We start from the raw sequence: 26,524 nt of genomic DNA, 5'->3' as shown, positions 1-26,524 counted from the left end.
AGATCAATCGATGGTCCATGTTTCAATTAGTTCAACAACTTAGTCAAAGTTTCTGGAAGAGACGGTCCCAATGTTATCTAATGGAATTACAAAAAGACACAAATGGAAATCCGGCAAGACTGCTTTCAATGTTGGCGATTTAGTGCTTATTAAGTAAGACAACCTTCTCTGTATTAAATGGTTACTGGAAAGAATAGTTGGTGTCCACCCAGGTGACGATGGTGCAGTACGAGTGGTAACCGTAAGAACTGCACAAACGACATTCAAGCGTGGTATATCAAAGATCTGTCCACTTTCTGTTACTGATAAAGGTAGTGTTTAGCCTTTCTTTGAACATGCCGTTCAAAGATGGGAAGTAGGTATGTTAAAATGTTGCGACAGGCAATGACAGCCAAAAACGAGAGAAAAAGAAGATTCTATTTCAAAAAGATGTTTCTATTTGTATGGAGAACGATCGTATGTAAAAAAAGCAATGAACAATTTTTACTTTTTCCAATTGTATTAAGGCGGGTATACATATGCGCTCTGCTCGGTGTGCGAGCCGCTCGCGCGCAGCATATTCGTCAGATTAGTTAGTACCTGTTTTCAAGTGGCGCACAAACGGCACGCACACGGCGCACCACGATCTAGCTTCTGTCGGTTTTTCAACAAACGCTTTGATGGTTGGCAATACGTATTTGGACGGGTTTGCAAATGGTTTGTTGGTTTTTGCGCGCCTGAGTTGAATATTTGTTAGTAATTAATGGAGTGGTCGGAACTGTCGCGGAAGGAAATATCAAACTTATTGATATTTACCGTGGAAAATCATTATCGTGGGATCCTCAACAAAGAACCATTTAAAGAAACAACTTAAAGCCGATATCTGAAGGGAAATAGAAGCTGAAATAAAAAATATACATGCAGACCAATGTAAAAAAGTCATTTCACTGTTGTCTTTTTACCGGCGCGGCGTGAGAAATACAAAATAAAATTTACTATTTTATTTGGGCATAAGCCACAATTCAAGTTTGAAAAAAAGTTTACTTGACGTTTCGACTTTCACTTCGGAAATAGTTATCAATATCAAAAAACAATCAGAAACTAAAAATTTAACTTTGTTTCTGGTGAAGCAACGCGTGTCTGGTGAAGCAACGTAGTTGAAACTAGCAGATATATTATAATTGTGTCACCGGAAAGCGAAAAAGGTAACGCACAACTTGGTAGAGCCTATAGTTTTCTAACTTCGCTTCTGGTGAAGCAACGGAGTTGGAACAAGCAGATATATTATAATTGTGTCACCGGAAAGCAAAAAAGTTAACGCACAACTTGGAAGAGCCTATAGTTTTCTAACTTCGCTTCTGGTGAAGCAACGGAGTTGGAACAAGCATATATATTATAATTGGGTCACCAGAAAGCGAAAAAGGTAACGCACAACTTGGAAGAGCCTATGGTTTTCTAACTTCGCTTCTGGTGAAGCAACGGAGTTGAAACAAGCAGATATATTATAATTGGGTCACCGGAAAGCGAAAAAGGTAACGCACAACTTGGAAGAACCTATAGTTTTCTAACTTCGCTTCTGGTGAAGCAACGGAGTTGAAACAAGCAGATATATTATAATTGGGTCACCGGAAAGCGAAAAAGGTAACGCACAACTTGGAAGAACCTATAGTTTTCTAATTTCGCTTTTGATGAAGCAACGGAGTTGGAACAAGCAGGTATATTATAATTGGGTCACCGGAAAGCGAAAAAGGTAACGCACAACTTGGAAGAGCCTATAGTTTTCTAACTTCGCTTCTGGTGAAGCAACGGAGTTGGAACAAGCAGATATATTATAATTGGGTCACCGGAGAGCGAAAAAGGTAACGCACAACTTGGAAGAACCTATAGATTTCTAACTTCACTTCTGGTGAAGCAACGGAGTTGGAACAAGCAGATATATTATATTTGTATCACCGGAAAGCGAAAAAGGTAACGCACAACTTGGAAGAACCTATAGTTTTCTAACTTCGTTTCTGGTGAAGCAACGCAGTTGAAACAAGCAGATGTATTACAACTGTGTCACCGGAAAGTGAAAAATTTAACACACGGCTTGAAAGACCCTATAGTTTTCTAACTTCGTTTCTGGAGAAGCTACGCAGTTGAAACAAGCAGATATATTACAATTGTGTCTCCGGAAAGCGAAAAAGGTAACGCACAACTTGGAAGAACCTATAGTTCTCTAATTTTGTTTCTGGTAGTTTTCTGGTTGTAGGAACAAGCAGATATATTATAATTGTGTCGCTGGAAAGCGAAAAAGGTAATCCCTGAAATGTTCAGGACTGAAACAATCGCTTAGCGAAAGGCCATACGGGCGATAATTTACGGCGCCATAAGAGCAGTAAACCTGACGAGTCATTGGTGACTAACCAATTGTAGATGAAGTAGTTAGTCATCCAATGTCAGGTTTACTGCTCTTACGGCACCGTAAATTATCGCCCGTATGGCCTTTCGCTTAAAATTCGACAATTTTTACGATTTGATATCAGGAGATCAGAAACGCGAAAGGGTTAACTTTATTGGAAGATGATAAGTTCATTCGATTACATGAAATCAACTTTAACTTAAGAATATCCGAAAATCAGAAGAAAGAAAATCAGAGGATATCAGAAATATGATGTGATTACAGTGAAATCTTCTGTTAGTGATCCCATAGTAAATAACGAGGAAAAAAACCTCATGATTTGATCCCGACAAGGTAAACATTTATTCGTACATTAAGTTTACTCTCAAAATCAACACGAAACGTTTGAAATATTTTATTAGAGATATTTTTACCGTTTATTTGGAACGTCAAATAAACTTGATTCAAACTCAAACTGTGGCTTATTCCACATAAAATAGGAAATTGCATAAGATGCCACAAGAAAATAGTTTCAGAACAATACCAAAATAAGATGTAGTAGAAGTACAGGACAGAGACATGATTATATACAATTACTAAAAAATCTATCTGGTTCGTCAAAATGAAAAATTTTAACAAACAATAACCGCGCCACGAACGCGCGGCGCTCACACGGCGCGGAGTTCGCGGCGCGGATATCTGTCTCCGCCTTTATGTTCATATGTGTCTTTTAAAAATAAATGTTATGTTATATCTCATAAATCATCAATCAACAAGAGCTTTACAGTCCACTTTATTGAAGAAGCAAATACATTACCTGTAGTTTTGATGTCCAGTATCAGCACACTGTTCCATTTTCTTTTCTAACGTAGCTAACCATTTAACAACCAAGTGAATATTTTGTAATATAACCCAGTGTCCTTCGGCGGCAGCTACATCCATTGCATTTTCAGCCACTATCTCTTGCCCTTGGCCTAGAGATACACTGTGAAAGTTCCCCTTGTCAAACATAAATCCTAACTTTCTTCCTAACTTTTCGACGTCTTTAAGTGGATTTACACCAGGAGATAGTATAAAGAACGTAGGATTTTGGGAACTTGTTTCTTCATAGGATTTTTCAAACTCAACACTTCTCGAAGTTATATATTTATTTCCCAGTTTTTCATCAATGAAGGCACTAATGGCGTATGTCATTCTATCAGGTCGTAAACAACGCATTATACAAAGTCTCTGTAAGGTACTCTTATTCTTCCATTCTCCGGGGAATTTTTCTTTTTCTGGACATTCGCTATCTACAAACTTCTTCCAACGTTTGGCCGACCCTTCTAAATCTTTATCAAGATTTTTAAATTCATCCACGGCGGATAATGCTTTTATGGATCCCCAATTGGTGTTATTTAAAAAATCTACAGGAGATGTAAGATTTGGTATTGAAGGACAACGCAATAAGAAATCTAATTCGGATGCTTCAATTTCTTCCAGTTGCAGGAGTATTTGGAATGTCATTTGGGCTGTAAATGTTAACTTATCCCTTTCAAACAAGCCTCTGGAGGTGTACATAAACACGGCAAACGTTATACTGTCCAGTAAACTAAGAACTCTTTCTTTGAGTTTTTCTGCCGAAAGAGCTTTACTTAAACCATCTTTAAATACTACACTAAATGCTTTTAACGAAAATTGATAAATGGCATTGATTCTGTTTAAATCGTTTAGAATGAAGTACAAAAGAGATGCTCTAGCAGCACAAGGTCTATATTGCTCTCTTGCTTCATCAATTTTAACAGACGTCACTTTCGCTTCTTCCATTTTTATCCCGATTTCATTTGCTGTCTTCTTCGTAGTCTCCAAATTTAGTACCAACTCTATATCGTCCAATATATTACCTGTCGCAGATGACAGACGATAGAGCAAATTATCTTCGCAAGTTTTAAGAGTTATTTTAAAATCATTTTGTTGTTTTGTTAAACTGGATTTTAAAGCGTCCAGATCTGGTCGCTCAGCTTTGACTACTTCTGCCAATAGTTGTTCCTCCAAACCATCTCTAGTTACCGTGAAGTTAATCAGAGTAGTCTGTGCTTGAATTTCTGGTTTATAATGAGGATTAGCTAACTTCGTGTGTAAAATTAATTTGAAGTTGGGATCAAAATCAACTTCTTTATCCCCTACTTTAACGCATGTTCCTTTTTTAATCAATACTCTACCAAGGACATTGTCCAGTACTGCATCTAGTGTTTCTCCGATGTTTTCCAAAAGTATTACCTTTCCATCAGTAATACACTTTTCTATTAAATCAATGTAGTTCCTTTGAGTAGCTCTAGTTACTGTTAGGTCTTCGCCGTATTTGGTTTTTATCCACTTAATGCCTTGGAGTTGGGGATCTATCATCAAAGGCCAACGGGCAGAATTCGTCAAAATGCAAGCATTTTCTGTAGACATACGATCTGTGGGCAGTCCCTCGTTGTTCCATTGAGCAATCTTAGCATCATCCGTCAACAACACAAGAGGATCTAGGTTTTCTGTCATTGGAATTGGTACGTCAAGTTTAGTAAGAAAAGGGCTCCAATACTTGTGTAGCATATCACTCCGATACTTTCTGGTGAAGCAACCAACATAAGAAATAAAGGCACATACTAATAATATATCTCCAGGTAATGTTATTATAGAATCCTTATATTCCCCAATTAGCTGACGCCACCTTACATTTTCTGAGGCTAATCCACCAACTAGTCGATTGGCAATATCAATTTTGTTGGCAGTCGCATCTGCTTCAGCTTGACATTTTAACTTTTCGTTAATGGCTGCATCGTAATCAGCCCTAAGTACAGCCAATTGTCGTTCCAAGACATTTAATTTGTCGGTTAAGTCTGCTAGTCGTTGTCTTGCCTCATTCAGCTCCTTATTAGCTGCAGCTAATGCTTTTCGTTTTGGCTCAACCACCACAAAAACATCATAATACTTTAAAATGTTAATAACCCAAGAACATAAACCAGCTGCTGCTAATGACTTTGTAACAACCTTTTCAGGGGTAAATTCAGGATTCTTGACATATTCCAACGTAGCCTTTACAACCTCTGGCGACATATTATCTTTATCATAGTTCACTAAGTCATTTAGAAATACGTCTACTCTATTCATCATTTGCTTACAGTCTTTCCAGCTTCTATCTCTAGGGATTTTTCCTTTTTTTGAAAATAGAACTAATACTGCTGCGCAAACCTCAACTACAATCTCTGGTGGTGAACCAAAGGATTTTAATTCTGTTAAATTGTTTTTGTTGAGTGTATTTAAAGCTTCCTGTGCAGCTAATAAAGCTGGTTCAGCTTTAGCTAAATCTTCTTGGCAAATTTTAGCTTTAACAGATACGTCTTCTTCGATTACTCTTACCTTTGCTTCCTCTTCAGTAGCTATCTCTTGTTCAGCTGCTACCTTTTCATTTTCGGCTGATAAAACTGTAATTAGTTTTGAAGCTGCTTCGTTTTTGGCGGCAAGTTCTACTTCTTGTACCGCTAAAACTTCTTTTAAAGCATCTACTTCGAGTGAAGTGGAAGCCAGTTTAGTTATTCCATTTTCTAATCTTACAATATTGTTCTTTACAGATTCCGTCTTCTCTGACAAAAGTTTACTATAAAGATCAATTTGCTCTAGGAATGATTTAGGCGTAGTATAATTGTATCTTTTTTCATTAGTTAAATAAACGTGTGACAGCTCGTTAACTATGGTGTGTACATACGACATAAAGAGTGATACTGATGTGACGAGTTGCGTCGGCAATACTTCAATTTCTGCTAGAAACCTTTCTGATACTGATTCTAACGCCTCTTTTGGCCATTCATGGAACCAATCTATCGAAGTACAGTTGACCAATGCTGGAAATTTCCTTGCTCTGACTCTTAAAGTAGATCCCACAGGCGAGAAACATAAAACGATTTTTAGCAATCTTCTAACACGATCAATAAAAAATTTCCAACAGTTTTCTCTGGTATCTTGAAGTCCGATACCTTTTACTTCGCCCCTCATTGCATTTATTACATTTTCAACATCTTCTTCTGGCAGAAGATCACTAATTTCTCCAGACGCTAGCATATCATTCACTAATACCAAAAAGGATTCTTCTGGAACTTGTGCGTCTGTCATTAGAAATGTAATTCCGATACTTTTTAGACCAATTTTTAAGTATAAGCTAGCTATATCGGTTTTCATATCAGTCATGGAATATCCTTTTTTTAGCTGTATTTGAAAAACTTCGAATGACGAAATAAATGCAGATAATCTAGTTAGAGACTGTTTTCCAGAACCTCCAACACCAACTAGTAACGCATTTCCTCTAGGAGCTTCCATAATTCTATTAATGCGGCAAATATGATACATAGCATCTTCAAAGAGTACCAAATTCATTGAACCTACTAGGTCATTATAACCGCCTAAAGCGTCTGTTAATAAGCGAGTAAGATGTTTAAAATCGACAATTGGGAAATATTTAGGATCTCCAATTCCTTCAGAAAAGTGAGAAAATATTAACGGAGTTTCAAACACTGCAGCTTCATCTAACTCTTCAAAACTTTTCTTGACTGTCTCAACCAAGATCTTATCAAAATTCTTTTGATCTGTACGGTCAACCAACTTATCTTTATAGACTCGACTTGCTTCATGAATCCATAGTCTTATTAAATCGTTTTGATTTTTAATAGCATCTCCAGTTGCAAATAACATCCCTTGGAAAATATTAGACAAATCTCTTAGAGTGAAGGTATAGTGAAACTTAATAGCTGTTGGCAAGAAATTGGATGCCATCTTGTAATGCAAAGCTAATGCAGCAGAAACTATACCTTCACAGAGTCTCATATGTAGAGGTGCAAATTTCTTGGTCGGATCTTCCAAATGTTGGCTAAACATTGAGTTGTAAATATGAAAGCAAGCATCTTGCCCTGGAAAACCTAATGAAAATACACAAAAATGACGCTGTAATCTTGGATCTATTGTGAAAGAACCTGCAGTAGGATTCATGCAAGATATAAACTGTACGTTGTGGATATCTTTGAGTGAAAGTTTTTGCCTGTCGTACCAATGTTGGTAATCCATGTATTGCTTAAGAAGTGTATGAGGTTGAACGGTAAAATATTTATCCACTTCTGGCATATTCATGTCATCAACAAAATAAATCATAATTTTGCTTCCCGGTGGACCATAGACTCTTCCAGCTTTCTTTTCTAAAGGTTTCTCTAAAATTCTCTGAAGCATTTCAGACGTAGTGTAAAAGTTAAACGGCACATTAGTAACGGCGTATGCTTCAGACAGTGTATTTAATTTCTCTTGAATTATTACAGTCTTACCACTACCAGCTGGTCCTACTAGCATCACTGGAGCTCTTTTACTCATTAAATGATCAACAAAGAACCTAATCCTAGTAGTTTCTGCAGTGTTCACTAAAGTTGCCTGCAAAGGTATGTCATGATCTAGTTCAAAAGGTGAAACCAAATCTGTCCACGGACAAAATTTCTTTGTCTCGTCGTCAATATAAAAGCTAAAAACATTTATATTTGACCCGACTGGAAATTTAACTGTCTTGAATTCATTTGTAAACCATTTACTGAACTCGTTACGCCAGTCTATAATTTGATCTTGGAATAGACAGGATCCGAAAGCCCAAACAACTGAGAAAGCGAAGTATATTTCATACCAATCCTTGGGGCAGTCCGGTGGAACATTCTCAGGCGTTAAGAAACAATCTAATAACAGGCACAACATCTGAAGATGTGCTATGTCTGATATAGGAGTAATTTTCTTTAATTTTGTTTTAGTGTGTTCCAAACAAGGAGGTACATATTTATCAAATAAAATCATTAGGTTCGCCTTTTCTGACTGGATTTCTCTAGTATCTATCCAAGATGCTATAAAGGGATTCCAACCTAAATCTGCTGGATTGATATAGAGAATTCCTGCTCTTGATACAGTGGCAGGTGTAGCTGTTCGTAGATTTGCTATTTCGAAAAGAAGTCGCATCGCTTTTGTTAAAGCGATTCGTTCATTACTCGCTAGTGTCAGTACTTTATTATCGTCCATAAGAGTGTTAAGCGATTCTATCCACATCGGATCAATATCACCATCTAGAAGAAAAAAAGATAAGTTAGTTTTCTATACCTACAAATATTCAAATATATTTGAGAATAAGCACCTATTGTAAAACTTCCTATAAGTAGGTCTATACAGTGCTAGTCAAAAGTCCGTACCCCCCCTCGTATCTTTTGAACGGTTATACTAAAGAATACTCCATCCAACAAGAAGCGAATGCATCCACTATTTTACGGTCCAAATTTCTTTGAGCATGTACGATCCGCCATGTTTCATGTATTATTTCTTATTTCTCAACCTAACCCCTAACAACTGTTTGTTGAACCTCATAGGCGTAACCAGGGGGGTTTTGGGGGGTTGTAACCCCCCCCCCTTGGGATATACTTTGAGCTCTATACGCTTAACACCATAGCCCTCAGAGACCTTCCAGTAGTTGTAACCCCCCCCCCTTTTAGGTAGTTGTAACCCCCCTTAGGATCATCCTGGTTACGCCTATGTTGAACCTAACACATAATGTGAATGTATTTGTAAAGTTATTGTGTTGTTTAGTCTTTTCTAATTGTAGGAAAAAAGTTTAATACTATTGTATATCTATTGTTTTGCTATTGTTAAAATAAACCCTCATTGTGATGGCTCCACGCAAAGGTGGATTTTCTTGTGTGGTTCGTACTGGGATGCCCCACTACATCGTGAACAAATAATTCTCTTTTCAGTACCGAGAAATCGTAGCAGGTAGACGATCGTAGGGCAATGAGAGAAGTTCCTTTTAAACATTTATGTGATTCATTTTCATTCATTTTAAAACATTTATGTGATTCCATATACGTACATCTGTTAAAACTATTTCTTCCCAGATTTTTAATAAAGAATAAAAACAATTTAAACATATGTAGCTATTTAGTGTTTGTCTTAGTATCATTAAGTATTTGTCTTAGCACCCTATTCAAAATATGTTTTCGTTAACGTACATTTGAAATCTAACAAAATTAAGTGTACGGTTCTAGAAATAAAAGTCATTTTGAATTTATGCAAGGCAGGTCCACAACGTCATTTTTTATGACAGCTGAGGGAAATACTTATGAGTGGAAGAGAAAGACTTTTGCACATAGTGTTTATTAAGAGCAAACAGTAGCGAGCAACAGGTAACAACAAACGCGTTCCAAGATTGCGGCTCTAATTTTGAATATTTTATCGAGATATTTGGCACACATATTCGTAATATAATAAAGAATGGCGGTACAGAGCCCAATTTTAGAAATATGTTAGTATGTGGAAATTACTCTATAACTAAATAAAATATTGAAAAAAGGAGCCTGTACCGCCATTAAGAAAGACAAAAAAATACACTTTCTTCAAATAAACTTTTTATCCCGTGCCTAGATTTTGTGTCACATTGGAACTACTAAAAATCGATTTTTTTATAACAAGAGGTCGAACGTCACTGACTTGGCAACATTTCGCGCCTATGTATAAAAATTATTGTTTTTGATAGTATAAACGTCACTGTCAGTGTCGAATTACAGACGCACTGCTGCCACACTTTTGAAAGTTCGCAGAACTTTCGCAATCTTGGACCACGTTTGTTGCTACCTGTTGATCGCTACTGTGTGTTCTTAATCTTGAGAAGGTATAATATAGCAAAGTTGCCAGAAACCTATTGGTACTAAGTAGGAAAGGAGTGCCGGCCGAATATGTGAGAGTGGTACAAGAGATGTATCAGACGGTAACAATTAGAGAGAGCGAATGCTCGAAACTGGAAAATTTTGTGTGAAAGCAAAGCTTCATTTGGGTTAGGTTGTGTGTGTGTGAGAGATCCTGGCATCAGACAAAATCTATTTGCCACAAAACATGTAAATTCTTAATTACATTAAATGATTTCATATTGTATATTTCTAAACTATACCGCTATTTTTGAATTTCTGATAAAATTAATGATGGAATCTAGTACCGCTTTATCTGGGGAAGAAAGGAGAGCTGTAATATTTAGTGGCAATGGACACTCGTGATGAATTAGTTCTTGATACAGAATTGAAGAAGATTGAGAGTTCAGAGAACATTCTAGAAATATATGATTTAGATCACCAATGGATACATTGTCACAACTACAGACAGGAGAGTTAAGTATTCCAATTTTATATAAGTGAGATGGAAAGCGAGCATGATTCAATTTTAAACGAGTCAATACTGACATTTGTGCTCTATTATAATTAAAGGTGAAATGAGGAATGTCTTTTGGAAGTGTAGGGTGAATTCTGAAATAAGGGTTTGTAGATTTATTTGCAATTCTTTTGTAATCAGTTTCCCATTTCCTTCTGATATTAGGTTGGAGAGCATTATTCAAATCTTTTAAATTAAATACTTTGTCCATATGGTGGCAACTGTGACTACTTTTTGCGGCTATATCCGCAATTTCATTACCTTCGACTCCGCAATGTCCTTTCGTCCAAATAAACGAAACAGTTACATTATTTTGTTTAAGATCCATAATTAATTTTTTAATGTTCAAAATTAAGGCATTTCGGAATTGGTTTATTGGGTGACCGCTAATAGCTTGTAATGCTGATTTTGAGTCTGAAATTATTGCCACATTCGTGCATGTTTGAGTTGCACACCATTTTAGTGCCTTTTCAATAGCAAAGGACTCGGCGGTAAAAATGGAACAATAATTTGAGATTCTGTACTTTTCAATATGATTTATGTTTGAAACAAAAAATGCCGAACCTGTGTTTAGCTGCGTTTTTGACCCATCTGTATATATTTTAGTTAAGTTCGACCCGAGACCATTTACAATGGATTTTATCATGGCTTGGTTTAAGATATTACAATCTGAATACCGAGGGAATATGGTGATAGGTTTGTCAATTATAGAATCGAAACTGTGTGCATACAATGGTATTTTATTAAGTTTAACAATATCATTTTGAAATAAGTTTGTATCAATAAATGCATCTGCCAAAGGAGGAGAGTTTTTCTTTTTCCAATAATGATTTGTCAAATTCTCAATTACAAGAAAGTTAATTTTTGCGATCAAATCACTGTTGTAACATCTATATTTTAATAGACTTTTATTTGCTAAAAACTGTCTTCGAAAACTAAGAGGAAGTTCTTGAGACTCTGCCAGAATGGCATGATTTGGTGAAGATGCCATTGCTCCCAAACATATTTTCAGAGCTCTATATTGTATTCGATCAAGGGTAAGTTGGTTCGTATTGGAGGTAGAACCATAGAGAGTACACCCATAATCCAAAATCGAGCGAATATAAGACTTGTAGAACATTAAGGAAATTTGTTGATCCGCGCCCCAGCTCTGTTTGGAGAGGAAGCGCAGAAGATTAATTCCCTTTTCACATCTTTGTTTGACATACTTAATGTGACTGGTCCATAGAAGTTTACTATCTATAATTATACCTAAATATTTATATTCTTTTACGATAGGAATAGTGTATTTACCTATAGAGAAATTATCGACTAACTGATATCTGTGCCTTGTGAAACACATCACAGCTGTCTTTTCTGGTGAAACACTAAAACCCATATCGTCGAACCAGTTTTGTAACCTGTCAAAAGTACGTCTTAAGTCTACCATGCAGCGATCGTAGGTATTATGGGTGACATAAATGCATAAATCGTCCGCGTATTGAATAATTTGTATGCCATCGCTCATCAAATCATGCAAGTCTGCAGTGTATAAGTTAAACAAAAGGGGACTTAAAATAGAGCCTTGCGGAAGCCCGTTGTAAAGTACTCTTGGACCATGTAAAACGTTATGACTATCTCGCAAAAATACTTTTCTATTAGCAAACAAATTTAAAATATTTATAGAGACTCTTTTATTGATGCCAAACGTTACCATTTTTGAATATAATATTTCCAAATCTACCACATCATAAGCCCCTTTAAGGTCCACAAAAAGACACAACATGTAATTATTTTTTGATAGACACAATTGAGCATCTGTAACTAAATGGGAGATTGCATCAATTGTGCCTATACCTCTACGAAATCCATACTGATTTTTTGGTAAAATTGATCTGTTTTCGACAAAATGTTCGAGTCTAAATTTTATAAGCCTTTCGAAAGTTTTTGTAATACACGATAACAATGAAATAGGTCGGTAGGACGAAGGTAAGTCAGGTGGTTTCTTAGGTTTCGCTAGAAGACACACAATTATATTTTTAAGACTATCTGAATACTTTTGTTTCAACCACCAATCATTAAAAATTTCTAATAGAAGAAGTTTACCACTTTCAGGCAATTTATTTATTATCGTATAAGTAAACCCGTCAAGTCCAGGTGCAGTATTTTTTGATTTTTTTAAGGCTAATTCTAATTCCGAAAAGCTAAAATTTTTTGAGAAGGTGTCTGAGTCTTGATGGAAGTGAAATTGATTAATGTTGTCGTTAAAAATTGGACCTGCAGCAGATGAAGGAGCCAATGTATCAAGAATTTTTTGAATAAGGCTTTCGTCTAATTGTGGTTTTCTTTTTTGATGGTGTTTATTGCAAATAGATCTTACAGTGTTCCATATCTCAGTCAGAGGAGTGTTTTTATTTAATTTATTCAAAAACATTTTCCAACTGTTTTTTTGTTTAAGTTTGAACGTACGTTTGACATTAGCAGAAATGTCTTGATATTGTAGATAATTGATAAAATTACCTTGTTTTTTAAACTCGCTGAGAGCTTCTTTTCGTTTTTTAACAATCGCAGAACATTCCTCATCCCACCAATAAGGTCTTGGTACAGAAGGTGTGAAAGATTTCTTAATAGGCATAGATTTTGATGCTGCGACCGTGATTGCATTGAGGAAAAATTCGATTTTGTCTACCGAAGTTGAATTCCTATCTAAATTATTGAGCTTACTAATTTCTAATTCAAAAATATTTCCAAAAACAGACCAGTCAGCACGAGAGTCATTCCATTTTGTTGATGGGTTGATGACAAAGGAGGAGGGATTGATTTGAATTTCTATATTGATTGGGTAGTGATCTGAACCTAATGAATCTGAATCTACTGACCAAGCTATACGGTCGGCTAAAAGGGGAGATGTTAGAGATAAGTCAACGGCTGAATGATTACTAGTTGGGGATATTCTTGTTGGTGTTCCGTCATTTAATGTAATTATTTCACAATAATCCATGGCCTCCACTAATATTCTACCATTTCTGTCGTCTGCAATTGGCCCCCACATACCGTGGTGAGCATTAAAATCTCCCAGAAAAATAGTTTTTGCAATATTAAACTGAAGGAATAGGTTGATCCAGTCATTTATTTCTATTCTAACATCTGATGATCTATAGATTGATACTAATGAGAGATTAATTTTGTTCAAAAAAACTGCGCATGCTTCTATACTGTCATCGAAATTATTATTAATTTCGGATTCTTGGTAATCTATTCCCTGTCTGATGAAAATACCTACGCCACCGTAACCATCTTCACGACATTTATTGATAAAGTTATATCCGTTAAGTCTAAAATGATGACCGGATGTGAGCCATATTTCTGATAGAACTATTATATCTGTATGGTAGTTGTTAATATGATGCATAAGACTGCTTTGTTACTATAAATGGATCTACAATTCCATTGTAATATAGTTAGTTTTTCTGTAATATTTTTAGTAGCCATTTTCACTATCTGTGAGAATGGATTCTAAATTATCTTCATTATTATCGAATATTGTAATGATATTGTCCCTGATTTTATTTAATTCAAATTTTCCTTGATTATTAATTATATTTGTAATTAATGAATATATCTGTGAGATAAGTTTATCTCGACAAAACATGAAATTATTCTGTTGTGGAGCGGGTGTATATGGAGGAAGAGAAATTTGTCTTTTTTGATGGGAATTTTCTAAATCTGAATTACTAGTGCTTGGAATCTGAGAAGAAGTGTCAGTTCTTCGCCTTTTAATTGTTTTTGATTCTAATGCGGTTGAATTTGATTTTGGTTTATTTAAAGGAGCATAATAAATTGTTTTGTTTGCTGGTGCTAAATCGGGAAAATTTTCAAGATTATTTAATATATCAAACCTATTGTTGGTATTAATTTTGGCATAAGCTGGATTGTTAATCGATAATTCAGCATCCTTAAAACTTTTATTTTCGAAAGCCATTACTTTTTTTATGTCGTGTTGTTTTTTGTACATTGGGCAATCTCTTGAAATTGAAGGATGATCAGAAGATTTACAGTGAACGCACATTTGCAACTCGGAATTACATTCAGCGGAAGAATGCTCATTTGCACATCGAGAACAACGAGATTTGCCTTTACATTGAACGATATTGTGTCCGTAACGTAAACATTTTCCACATTGAACAACTGGATGGATGTATGGTTCTACAGGGAAATTAACCATATTTATATTAATAAAGGACGGAATTTTATTACCTTTAAAATTTATTACTACCAATTGTCTATTGACAAATTCTTCTTGTTTGGTTTCAGGGTTTATAATTTTTCGTTTCATTCTTCGCACTTCCGCCACTGGAACTATAGAATTAATTGCTTTTTTCAAGTATTCTTCAGTAAAAAAGGTATCAACTCCACGTATTATGCCTCGTTTATGCGTGAAAAATTTTGGAATATAAGCAATCAACTTATTTTTTGTTAGTATTTCGTGATTAATTAATAAATTAGCGATTTTGTATGTTCTAAAAATTACCTTAACACGTTTTAAACCTACAGAATGAATATCAATAACATCATTTCTAAATTCAATTACTTGTTGTAAATAAAAGCCAATTCTGATAGGAAAAAGACGACCAAGATTCTTATCGGTATGTTCCAAAAATACCTGATACGGACCTGCATCCGTTGGTTGATATTTATTATCAAAGTCATATTTTTCGAAACCTGAGGATACTGTATCCATTGAAGAAACATTAATTTGATTATCATTATTAATTATTTGAATATTAGTATTTAAATTAACCGAGGGCGGACCAGGACCGCCCCCGTTACCTGACATTTTCTCTACAGCAAATCTGTCTTCAAAACTCTAGTTTTCCGCAAAGTACCACAAAACAGAAACTATTGATAAAACTCTGCACGTGGAAACAAGGCCGGAATGTACCAAAAAACTGCCAAAATTAATAATTCTTTGGGACGAACTCCAAAAAACGAACACGACTTTGACAGTTCAAAAGTTGGGTTAGGTTAAGTTCCGTATTAAACCCGTAGTTATTGATAACTAGAACTAGCGAATAACTAGAAAAGATAATGTTAGGAATGAGGATATACGAAAAAATTGGGTATGGATCCTATTGGAAACAAAATAAGAAACAGGTTAAGGTGGGTAGATGCTAGATCTGATGTCTTCTTTCTTTTACATAGGCAGTACTGCCTATTTTTCTTCAACGGTGCATTTCATTCTTTCCCTAAATTGTCATTCCAGCTTTTCCTTGGGCGTCCTATACTTCTTCTGCCTAACGGTGACTTGTCCCTGGCTATTCTTACTAACCTTAATTCAAACATCCTGCTTATATGTTGATTCCATTCTTCTTTTCTGTACTTTACCCCGGTATTTATATTGTCTACCCCACATATGCGTCTGATTTCCTCACGTCTTACCCTGTCCTGTAGTCCTTTTCCAGCAATCCTTCTCAAGATCTTCATTTCGTTGGTCTCCAGATGTTTTTTATGTTGTGCTTGTATCTGGTCTTTGTTTCGGCCGTACAAGTCATAACTGGCCTTATAACTGACATACATATATTCGGGCCTTTGTTTGCACACTTACGGGTTTGTTTTTCCAAATTGTGTCGTTTAGGCATCCGCATCCGGCCGTTCTACTGGCTTTAATTATTTGTTCTTTTACCTCTTCTTCGATATTGTTCTCAGCTAATAGATTAATCCCCAGGTATTAGATGCTAGATGTGATAGGATAATTGTTATATATCCAGGCGAATTGAACTTGGTACAGTACCACCAGTTTCCAGAAACTTCAGATGCACAGAAAGAAATCGAAGGTGAATAAAGTCATTCAAGCCTCAGCCACAGAGTTTCCTCATGCAGCGAGAATATGGTGGTGTTGGAGGTCAATAGACATTCGAAGAAATTTCTCAAAAGGAAACAAGAAAAGTCATCAACCTAAGACAAAGTTAATAGAAAATTTGAAAGTATAATTCTGTACTAAGTAAAAAGGTCTTGGGTCAAAAATATATATTTTGACAAGTTTTTTAGTACGAAAAAAAAGTCATAGAAATCGATAGATATTTTCAGCTCTATTTTGAAGTTAACTATTAAATTCAACTAAGCATTAAAAATCCATCACGTTTACATAAGTTTACAAAGCTTAGTCAAAATCGATATTTTTAACTTTAAACCTTTTTACTTATAAGTACAAAATTTATATATGAGTTATATTAAATTTTACAGAAAAAAGTACAATTCATATTAAATAGATCAACTTAAATTATTTTTAAGTTTACATTGTTACTTTGTGTCTCAGTGTAACTCAAATTTCCTACTGTTTTGAACGAATTCCTCATTACTTTTCTTAGTGTAGTGTGAAGTATTACCCCTACCATTCTCCGACCGATATTTCTGTCCCCTGAACATCAAAGGAGCCGACAGGTGCTTTCGCTTCTTTTGGTTATTGAGGAAGAAAATAAGCGGACGTAAGCTTCTTAACTACTTAGTCATGACAGGTGACGTAATAGTGGCAGATGACTTTACAGCGCCACTGTGACAGATAATTTTAAATGGGACTTTATGGCAAGTGATACCTCGTTTGAAAGGTATTGAAAATACCTATTCAGTCATACTATTTTTGTTTAAGTTTAAACTAATTTTGATGAATAAATGAAATAAATATAAAATTGTAGTTTCGCATTTAATTAATAAATATTCAAAATTACGCCTATGATAACTTGTCAAAAGGTTGACGTTGACGTAAAAACTACTAGAGAATTGAAAAACGTCAACTTTTTTGACAAAAAAACCATAGGCGGACCTTTGGATTTTTATTAATTAAATGCGAAACTACAATATTATATTTATTTGATTTACATATTCACCAAAATCAAAATCGACTTAAACCCAAAAAAATTAGCATGCCTGAATAGGTATGTTGAATACCTTTCAAACGAGGTATCACTTGCTATAAGATCCCATTTAAAAGTATCGATCACAATGGCTCTGTCACTATTACGTCACCTGTCATGACTACTTAAGAAGCTTACGTCTGTTTATTTTCTACCTCCAAATTTCACTATTATAGGTATAACCGTTCAAAGATAAGAGGGGGGGGTACGGACTTTTGACTAGCACTATATAATCAGATTCCCAAGTACATTGGTTACCTTTTCAAATTTATGAGTTCGAACATTTGGCAAATATTGTGTAGTTGAATTTTTCCAAATGAATTTGAAACCTTTTAAATAGTTGGCCCTATTTTCATCAATGCTAACTCAACTAATGAAGTGTATCTGGAGATGTTGCAAGACGCAAATGAGCAGTTAGTTCTTGATATTCTGAAAATAATCCAGAAGAATTCGGCAACTTGGAAATAACGTTTCAATAAAATGGGGCTGCTGCATACTATTATGGTGTAGTAGAACGTTACCTAGATGAGCAATATCGTGGTAGATTAATTGGACGACGAGGTTTGATAGAATGGTCAGCTCGGTCACCACACTTCCCACCATTAAATTTTTTTTCTGTGGAAAATCTAAAATCTAATTTTTTTCGCTACAGCACCCGACAGTATTGACATTTTCAAATAACGAATTGTTGAAGAATGTAGGGCAATTTCCCCCGACACATTTGAACGAGTACGACAAGAGTTTAGCAATAGGATGCATTAATGCAGGAAGTAGATGGAGCACATTTTGAATACTTAATATGATAACTGATTCTTATATCTGTATTAATTAAATGCGAAACTGCAATTTTAATATTTATTTAATTTATTCATAAAAATCAGCTTGAACTCAATAGTCTAGACACCAAATAGAGGTCACTGTGGCCTTTTCAGTTCTGATGGGCAAACCCAAGTACCTATTTCTTATGTATTTTTGTCTGCTGATTACAAGTTTCAATTTATTGTTATAAACAATGTAATGGTTTATAAATTGTTTATAAGGTTCTAGCTCGTAAACTAAACGAGATAAAAAGAATAAATTGTTCCTTAATAAAAAACAAAGAAAATGGCGTTTACTAAACTTAAATTCAATCGTTAGAACTCATGATATTGTAAAATTAGTACATAATGTAAATTACAAATAACAAAATAAGTATTTTTCGAAGCTATTTCGATCAATGTATACAATATTTCGAAGCTGTTTCTACGCATGCAAATGAGCTCTAAAAAGTCATATTTAAAATCTTGATTCATAGACTATCAAACAAAATTTGGTAACTTCTTCTTCTTAGGGTGCCTGTCCGTTCCGAACGTTGGCGATCATTCTGGCTATGATGACTTTGTTGGTGGCTATACGGATTAGTTGTGTTGAGGTATTTTTATACCATGCTCTCAGGTTAGCAAGCCAGGATATTCTTCTTCGTCCTGGGGCCCTTTTTCCTTCAATTTTACCTTGTAAAATGCATTGGAGTAGCTCGTGTCTGCCTTGATTTCTCATTATATTATGTCACAAGTACTGCAGCTTACGGTCCCTCATGATGTTGACTAAATCTGCGGTTGCGTTCATCCTCCGTAGTACTACTTCATTGGTGACTTTTTCTCTCCATGGTATCTTCATGATCCTTCTGTACAACCATAGCTCGAAAGCCTGAAGTTTCGATAGAGTTTCTGCCTTCAATGTACACGTAACATTTAAGGAGCCTTATTTTTGTTAAATTCTTTATCTAATATTTTCTTTATATAAAATAAAATAGTATTTTTAATAAAGTTATACCCGTTTGAAGTTATAATTTTCTTAAGTCATTTGTACATTATGGTGTTTATAAGGGTTTTAACAAATTTCAGCAATAAACATTTATCCTTTAATTAGCAGTGATGATAGAAGAAATCAAAAGGAACATTTTGAGCTTAGGAAAATGTTCGTAGGTTTGTATAGCTATTAATATATCTATATCTTCTCCAAAAATAAATCTACGAATATTTTTCTAAACTCAAAATGTTTCCTTTGAGTTTTTCTATCATTACTATAAAATAACGTACAACTGTTTATTGCTAAAATTTTCTTAAAACCCTTAAAAACAAATTATTGTACAAAAATTTTACGAAAATTATAAATTATCACTTAAAAAGGGGAATAACTTGAATACAAATAAATCTAAGTAATTTAACAAATTTTGTTTGAAAGTCTATGAATTAAGCTTTAAAATAAGACTTTGTAAAGCTCATTTACATGCGTAAAAGCTTCAAGCAAGTTACGATCAAAAAACTTCAAAAATAATTATTTTGCAATTTGAATTCTGCACTAATTTTACAATATCTTGAGTTCTAGCTATTGGATGTAAGTTTAGTAAAAGCCATTTTCTTTTTTTTTTTTTTATTAAGGGACAAATTTTATTAGAAAACATTTTATATCTAGTCAGTTTACGAGCTAGAGCCTTATAAACAATTTATAAGCAATTAAATTGTTTATAACAATTTTTGACCACTCGGATCGAAATCCACCCTCAAATTCGTTATAAGCAGCCAAAAATACATGAGAAGCACTAGGGTTTGCCCATCAGAATTGAAAAGGCCACGGTAATCTAGCTGACGACTAGACTACAAATAAAATTAGTATGATTGTATAGGTATTTTCAATATATTTCAAACGTATCAGCTGCCATAAAGGCTCATTAAATATTATCGATCACAGTGGCTCTATAATGGCATCAATGACTATTATGTAACTTGTTATAACTAGTTGAGAATCCTACCTCCGTTTGTTTCTTCTCTTCAAATTTGATTATTATAAGTATGACCGTTCAAAAGATAGAAGGTGGGCACTAGCACTGTACATTAGGGTGGGTCCAATTTTTCAAACCGAACAAAACAAGTATAGGTATGAATCGGAAGTTGTATTAGACTATTAGAAACAGTATAAAAATAATAAAAAATATATCACATATATGTTTTAGCTCTCTACCGGGACTTGAAATTTCCCATAAATGGAAATTTTCCCCCTGACTTTCGGATTAGTTTTACAAAATAAAACAAAGTTGTATTCATCTACATTTTTGGTTCTAAAGAAAATTAATGCGTGTTACGCTACTGATTAGCTGTTGTCGCTAGTTGCACGCATGCGCGATCGAGATTGCTAGACTGACCTTTCATCTAATTCTAATACTAATGTCGTAGAAAGAAATCGCAGTACAGTTTTGTCTGGACAGGTCGGCAGCGGGCAGATCACTATTTTTGTATGATTTTTTGTCGGATTTTGCATAATTGAAACTGATCCGTGTTGTGTACTTTATTGTCGTAATAACTTTTAATACCTAATTAGTTTATTGAACTGAAAAAGGTATAAGTGTGTTTGTTAGTAAAATGAGTTCAAAACTTTTAAAAATTCGAAGTAAAGTTCACTGTACTATATTTGGAATACCTTCTGAACCATATTCAAGTTTCTTGCATACTGTTAGTGACATTATAAGGTATACATTATATGTGCGATATGATTTACAAGAACAAAATTCCGGAAAAGAGCTGCCCATAACCGAAGTTCACGCTGTTGGCTTCAATTCCAACTGTAAGCTCAAAACGCATTAAGGACCTTCTTAAAAGGTATTATGATGAATATATTAAATTAATTCGATATCCAAAAACAAAAAGGTCTGATACATACACAGAAAGAGTAGACGCTTTCCGATAAACTTCCATGACAAGACTTTTTGACATTGCACCGTGTAAATGCATGACTTTTGACTCTTGCAAATGACCTAAGAATCATAAAGTACCTATTATCGAGCGTCCTTTCCTATTAGACCAGAGGAAAGAAAGAAAAATGGTGATAACAGGTGTTGATAAAAATACGACCATTAAATTACAGCGTGCACCGAATCGACAAATGAAACATCATAAAGAAATCGAACTCAATTATAGAAGTCCTTGCAAAAAAAAAGATGTCCGAAATGAGTAAGAATGTTTCAGAAGCACATGTTGATAATGATATTTTTGACGTTGATACGGAACATATACCTTCAACATCAACTTCGAAGTCTAATAAAACCTATAATACATTACGTCTCCCAAAACTCGCAAGAATGTGCGATAGATATGGAGTTTCAAACCGATACGCCGGCTGCTATTGCTATGGGTCTAGGACGTTTCATCGCCGCCAGTTCATCGCCGCCGTTTCGATGCCGCCAGTTCATCGCCGGCCGATTCATCGCCAGTCAGTTAATCGCTATCTGATATATTTCCGAATTTTCGACAGTTACATTTTTATTATTTATTTTTAGTATTAATTAGAAATTCTAGGAAATACGAGATATGACCATTCCCGTTGCCATACTTAATCTTTTAATGGACTTTCAAACTTTTATAATATAAAATATATTATAATGATAATCTTTTGAATTTCACGGTCAATATTTCCAACCAAGAGAAACTGTTTCTTAAATTCGAAAAGAACCCAAAATTTCTGTACAAAAATTTAGGGGAAGTAGAAGAGTAAATATAATAATATTTTTTATCTTTTTAATTGTCATAAGTTTTGAACTGAATTTAACGTCGTGTCGTGTCATCTCCCATAATACAAAATCAACTGACTAACTGGCGATGAAACGGACGGCGACGATACGGACGGCGATGAACCGGCGGCATCGAAACGGCGGCGATGAAACGTCCCAATCCGATTGCTACTACAGTGTTACAAGATGTCGGCCTAGTGTCCTCCGAAGAGAACCGTTTGGTTATAGATATGGAGACCTGTAAGAAGGAGTGGAAACGCAATGCATCGTTTGTGGGCTAACTTTTCAACCTCTAATTCAACTTTCAGCAATCGCCGCTAGAGGCGCAAGTGTTCGAATAGGTGCTACAAATACATTAGCTCTTATGGACTTATTTATTATTTAACTCATTTTATTATTGTTTTTATCGTAATTAGACATTAATTTATTGGTGGATTGTAGCTGAATGTGTTTTATGCCAAAAATAAATTATTTTAACCTTATAACATATCGACGTGTGGTAAAAAGTGTATTCTTTTTATACCATTGTAGATGGAGATGTGACATCAAATTTAAATTTGTCATTACTTTAATATGAGGACAGCTTATTTTGAAGCGGAAATATTTTGTCACATTATCTAACTGCCACATTTATATACCAATGGTATTTCAACTGCAAATTAATTTGTTAATATCTTTGTAACTGATATCAAAAAGTTTGTTAGTTGAAAAAATTGAACTTAACTGTACGTAATTGTTTTTAAAAAGTTTAAAAAGTTATTTAAATAATTTGAAGTTTATTGATCAATTTTTTTTTAAATTATTCTTTTTATCAAAATTTAAAATGCTTTTTCTTTTGAACACTTCATTTATCTATATTCTGAAAGCTTACCTATCAGATGTTTAAATTTAGTTAATAAAGTATATGTAAATTAACTACAGACGACAGTCTGACTTTTATCAAATTAATGTTAATTTTTGTGAAATATTTTGTCTCAAAAAATGCATTGTTTCGACAGAAAAACTTTCAAGATCCTCCTATTATTATCACTATAATTTTCAGGTTAAAATAAAAACCAATACCTAATAGGTAATACACAAATTTTATTTACACCGAAGGAAATAACATACAAACGAATAGGTATAATCCATGAACGTTATAAATAACATAAAGACAAATATTTATAAAAAGTCTTTATTAACTTCGTTAAGTTCCCTTTTGAATTTTTTATCGGAACGATAACTCGATATAAATCCTGGTACGAAGCAATTTCTTTTAGTGTAAGCTTTCTTGGCACTCATATTTAAATAATATTAACCACCAAAACCAGTAATCTTATATTAACTACGAATAATTAATTATTTTCGAAATTTTCACATTCACTCCAATGCAAAACTAGCATCTATCTCTACGCCACCGCCGCCCTAGCGAGAAACCAAGCAAACAGGCAAAATCGTGTACAAAAATTTCAAGGTCGTCCTATCTCGATTCCTCTCCTCTGTGTAGGTCTCCATAGTTATAGATAAGAGCAAGGTACAATGCGACAAGCCAGAGCTGGCGCGTGACCTTGAGTGAAAATACACAGCGATAAATACAAAATACGAGAAGGTCAGCTGCCACCTCTCGCTTGTCGAATTGTACGCCGAGCACTCTAGAAAGTATTTATTTCGATGGGAGAAAAGATAAAACCTTAACGATTGAAAAGAAAAATGGTCGTTCTTATCGAAAACTGGTATCAAGGAAACATATTTCTATCATAAGCCAACCAAACTCACAATATTTAGGATATACGACACCAGTAATTGGAACCGGAAAAGCTATATGTGATTCTCTTTTTAGCTTTCTTTCAACCAATAATGTGAAGTTAGATTTTCTGAAATATATAGGATGTGACGGAACTAATACGAATACTGGATGGAAGTTTGGAGCAATTCGATTTATGGAGTTACGTCTACAAAGGCCTCTTCAATTGTTTATTTGCCTACTACACGCAAACGAATTGCCTCTAAGACATTTATTTAGTGTATTGGATGGACCTCACGGATTCACTGGGCCTATCGGAAAGGCACTGGAAACCTGCGACCATCTCTGTGTTAAAGCGTTCATCCATGTCTCCGGTAACCTTATTTCTTAAAAAGAAGATGTGATAAAATCTTTAAGCACTGATTAAAAATATATGTACGAAATGTGTCAGGCTATATCATTGGATGTGTTTACAACGGCCAACCGCATATTACGCCTTTACATTGGAACCATTGACCCATCTGAAGAACTACAGACACTAGTTGATTAAATCATGAAAGTCTACGCTCCCGTATGGTTCCACATCAAAGGGCAACCTTCGTGTGAAATGGGTCCCAAACATCTTTTTAAATTAATTCAATACTCCAGATAAAGTGAAAAGAGTTGTTGATCCAGTAATACAACGTAATGCATGTTTTGCCCATCCGGAAAATCTTTTGCTTGCTATGATTACAGACAACATAGATTTCGTCAAAGAATTAGGTCTAAGACGCATCATAAAAGCAAGAAAGGAATCAGGTGATAAGGTAAGAGTGTTTATAGTTCCGAAACTAAATTTCAATGCAACAGACTACATTGAAATGTTACACTGGGCCAATTTACTAGTAACTTCAACTCCCTTACTAGGAGACATTACCGACTCAACTCTTGTGGATATGCTGTCAAACATATGTTCAATTAAGATAGAATTTTCAAAATTTCCCTGCCATACTCAAGCAGTTGAACGTTGCGTAAAACTGGTAACTGAGGCATCTATCACTGTAGCAGGTGAAAAGGCTCGTGATGGCTTAATTCGTACTACATTCGAGTCAGAGGTCTTATGCCATCTTCTGATTGTAAAGCTGAATTTAAGTGTTTACATAGCAATTTTTCTCACAGTTTATTATATTTTTTACTTAAAGTCTTATATTTAGTGTACCTATTTTTTTCTGGAATTGTCAAAAATGTATGTTTTATTAATAATAAATATTGTTTCTTTTTAAACAGCTTGTTTAAATTTTATTTTACCCTTTAAAAATCATAGAAAAAAAATATAGAAAAATCTGACATTTCAAACGCAGGTAGAGGGCTATAAACTATATTGAATTAAAAATATATAAACATTATCTCAACCAATTAAGTATTGCGCAACTTTTGATAGCTACCACCTATAAAATTTGAAAAAATTATTTTTACAAAATCGACCCAACCTATATGTTATTTTGATATGTCTCCAGAAAAATACAAATATATAACCCTATTTATTATATTATAAGGTGTCCCAAAAGTAGCGGATCGGTCGAATATTTAATATTTTAAAGTTTCCCTCCACCATACCTCCGGTGGTGGAGTGGGGAGTCGTGTTTAGTGTCATTCGATAGATTTTTGAAAATTATTGAACACGTATTTTTCAGTTTTTCGATCGGATGTTCATTTCGAGAAATATTTGACCGTTTCGCTACTTTTGGGACACCCTGTATAAATAAAGCTTGAAAATAACTAAATAAAAAAACTTTTTATGAGGCAACAACTAGATTCCAGGCTTTCTTGCATACATAAATACATACTAAGTAGTAATTATGTTTTGGTATAACCATAAAATTTCCTACTAACCTAGTACGCGGTAACGTAAAATATATTTACCCAAGACAATCCACTTTGGACCGTCTCCAGTTAAGTTTGCTTGGTCTCTCATTATTACAGAAAATAATCCGTCTTTCCATTCTCTGGTTGCAGGATTTATTATTCCAAACAATTCATCATTAGTAACTGCTTTGGGATTTAAGTCATTATAAACGGGTTTCATCTTTAAGTTATAGTACGTCCTATTTAACGTTTTCCACACCATGGATTTTCCAGTACCTTAAGAAAGGAATAGGTAATTAAAGATGCAATTGAAAAATCTATTTACACACAACAAATTGTGTAACACAAATTGTGAATAAACGGGCTATAGGAAACTCAATAGATAATTCTAAATTGTTGAATTCCTGCTTCCCTAATTATTTTACATCAAAAGTCATGATAAACTATTTGCAGAGGACTGGAATCTGTATTAAAAGCAAATTAAGATTTGTTATACAGATTAAACACATTCCAAAATTTTTGAAAAATATAATACATTTGCCAGAGTATTATTAGTCCAGTCGAGAGAAATTTGACCTCTAGAAATTATACGAACAAGCTGAATTTCGCCGAGACTATTAATTTTGGAACCTCAAAAAGATGCAAAAAAGTTTGCCACGCGCAATTTTTATTTATTAAACAGCTCTATAGAAACTGACTCTATTTGCGACAAAATGCAAAACTAGACACGAAAGCTGTCCATTTCAGCTTTAAAACGCATTTTGATATTTGTCGATAGGACACTCTAATCAAAAGATATCTAATTTTTACCGTAGAGTAGATACACATTTTATTTATTTTTTTATTTAGCTAATGCCTCGACAACTAATGGCCATTGGCATGGTAAGTAAGGTGAATTTTTGCAGTTAGGTACCTAATGTCATGTGTAGTGTATGTGT

The 26,524-nt window shown here is 34.5% G+C and overlaps 1 protein-coding gene across 1 annotated transcript in view; it reads right to left on the bottom strand.

The window, feature by feature from the left end:
• The window catches only part of LOC114326404 (dynein beta chain, ciliary-like), a 328,677-nt gene that overhangs the window by 78,607 nt on the left and 223,546 nt on the right, over nt 1-26,524 (bottom strand). The window contains exons 17-18 of the mRNA XM_028274767.2: nt 25,644-25,862; nt 3,177-8,463 (exon numbers count right to left, since the gene is read on the bottom strand). Coding sequence (XP_028130568.2) covers nt 3,177-8,463; nt 25,644-25,862 — 5,506 coding nt within the window. The remainder of the gene's footprint in view (nt 1-3,176; nt 8,464-25,643; nt 25,863-26,524) is intronic.

Source organism: Diabrotica virgifera, chromosome 4 (assembly GCF_917563875.1).
Source record: "Diabrotica virgifera virgifera chromosome 4, PGI_DIABVI_V3a".
NCBI classification, from domain to species: Eukaryota; Metazoa; Arthropoda; class Insecta; order Coleoptera; family Chrysomelidae; genus Diabrotica; species Diabrotica virgifera.
This window is presented reverse-complemented; position numbering and strand designations above follow the sequence as displayed.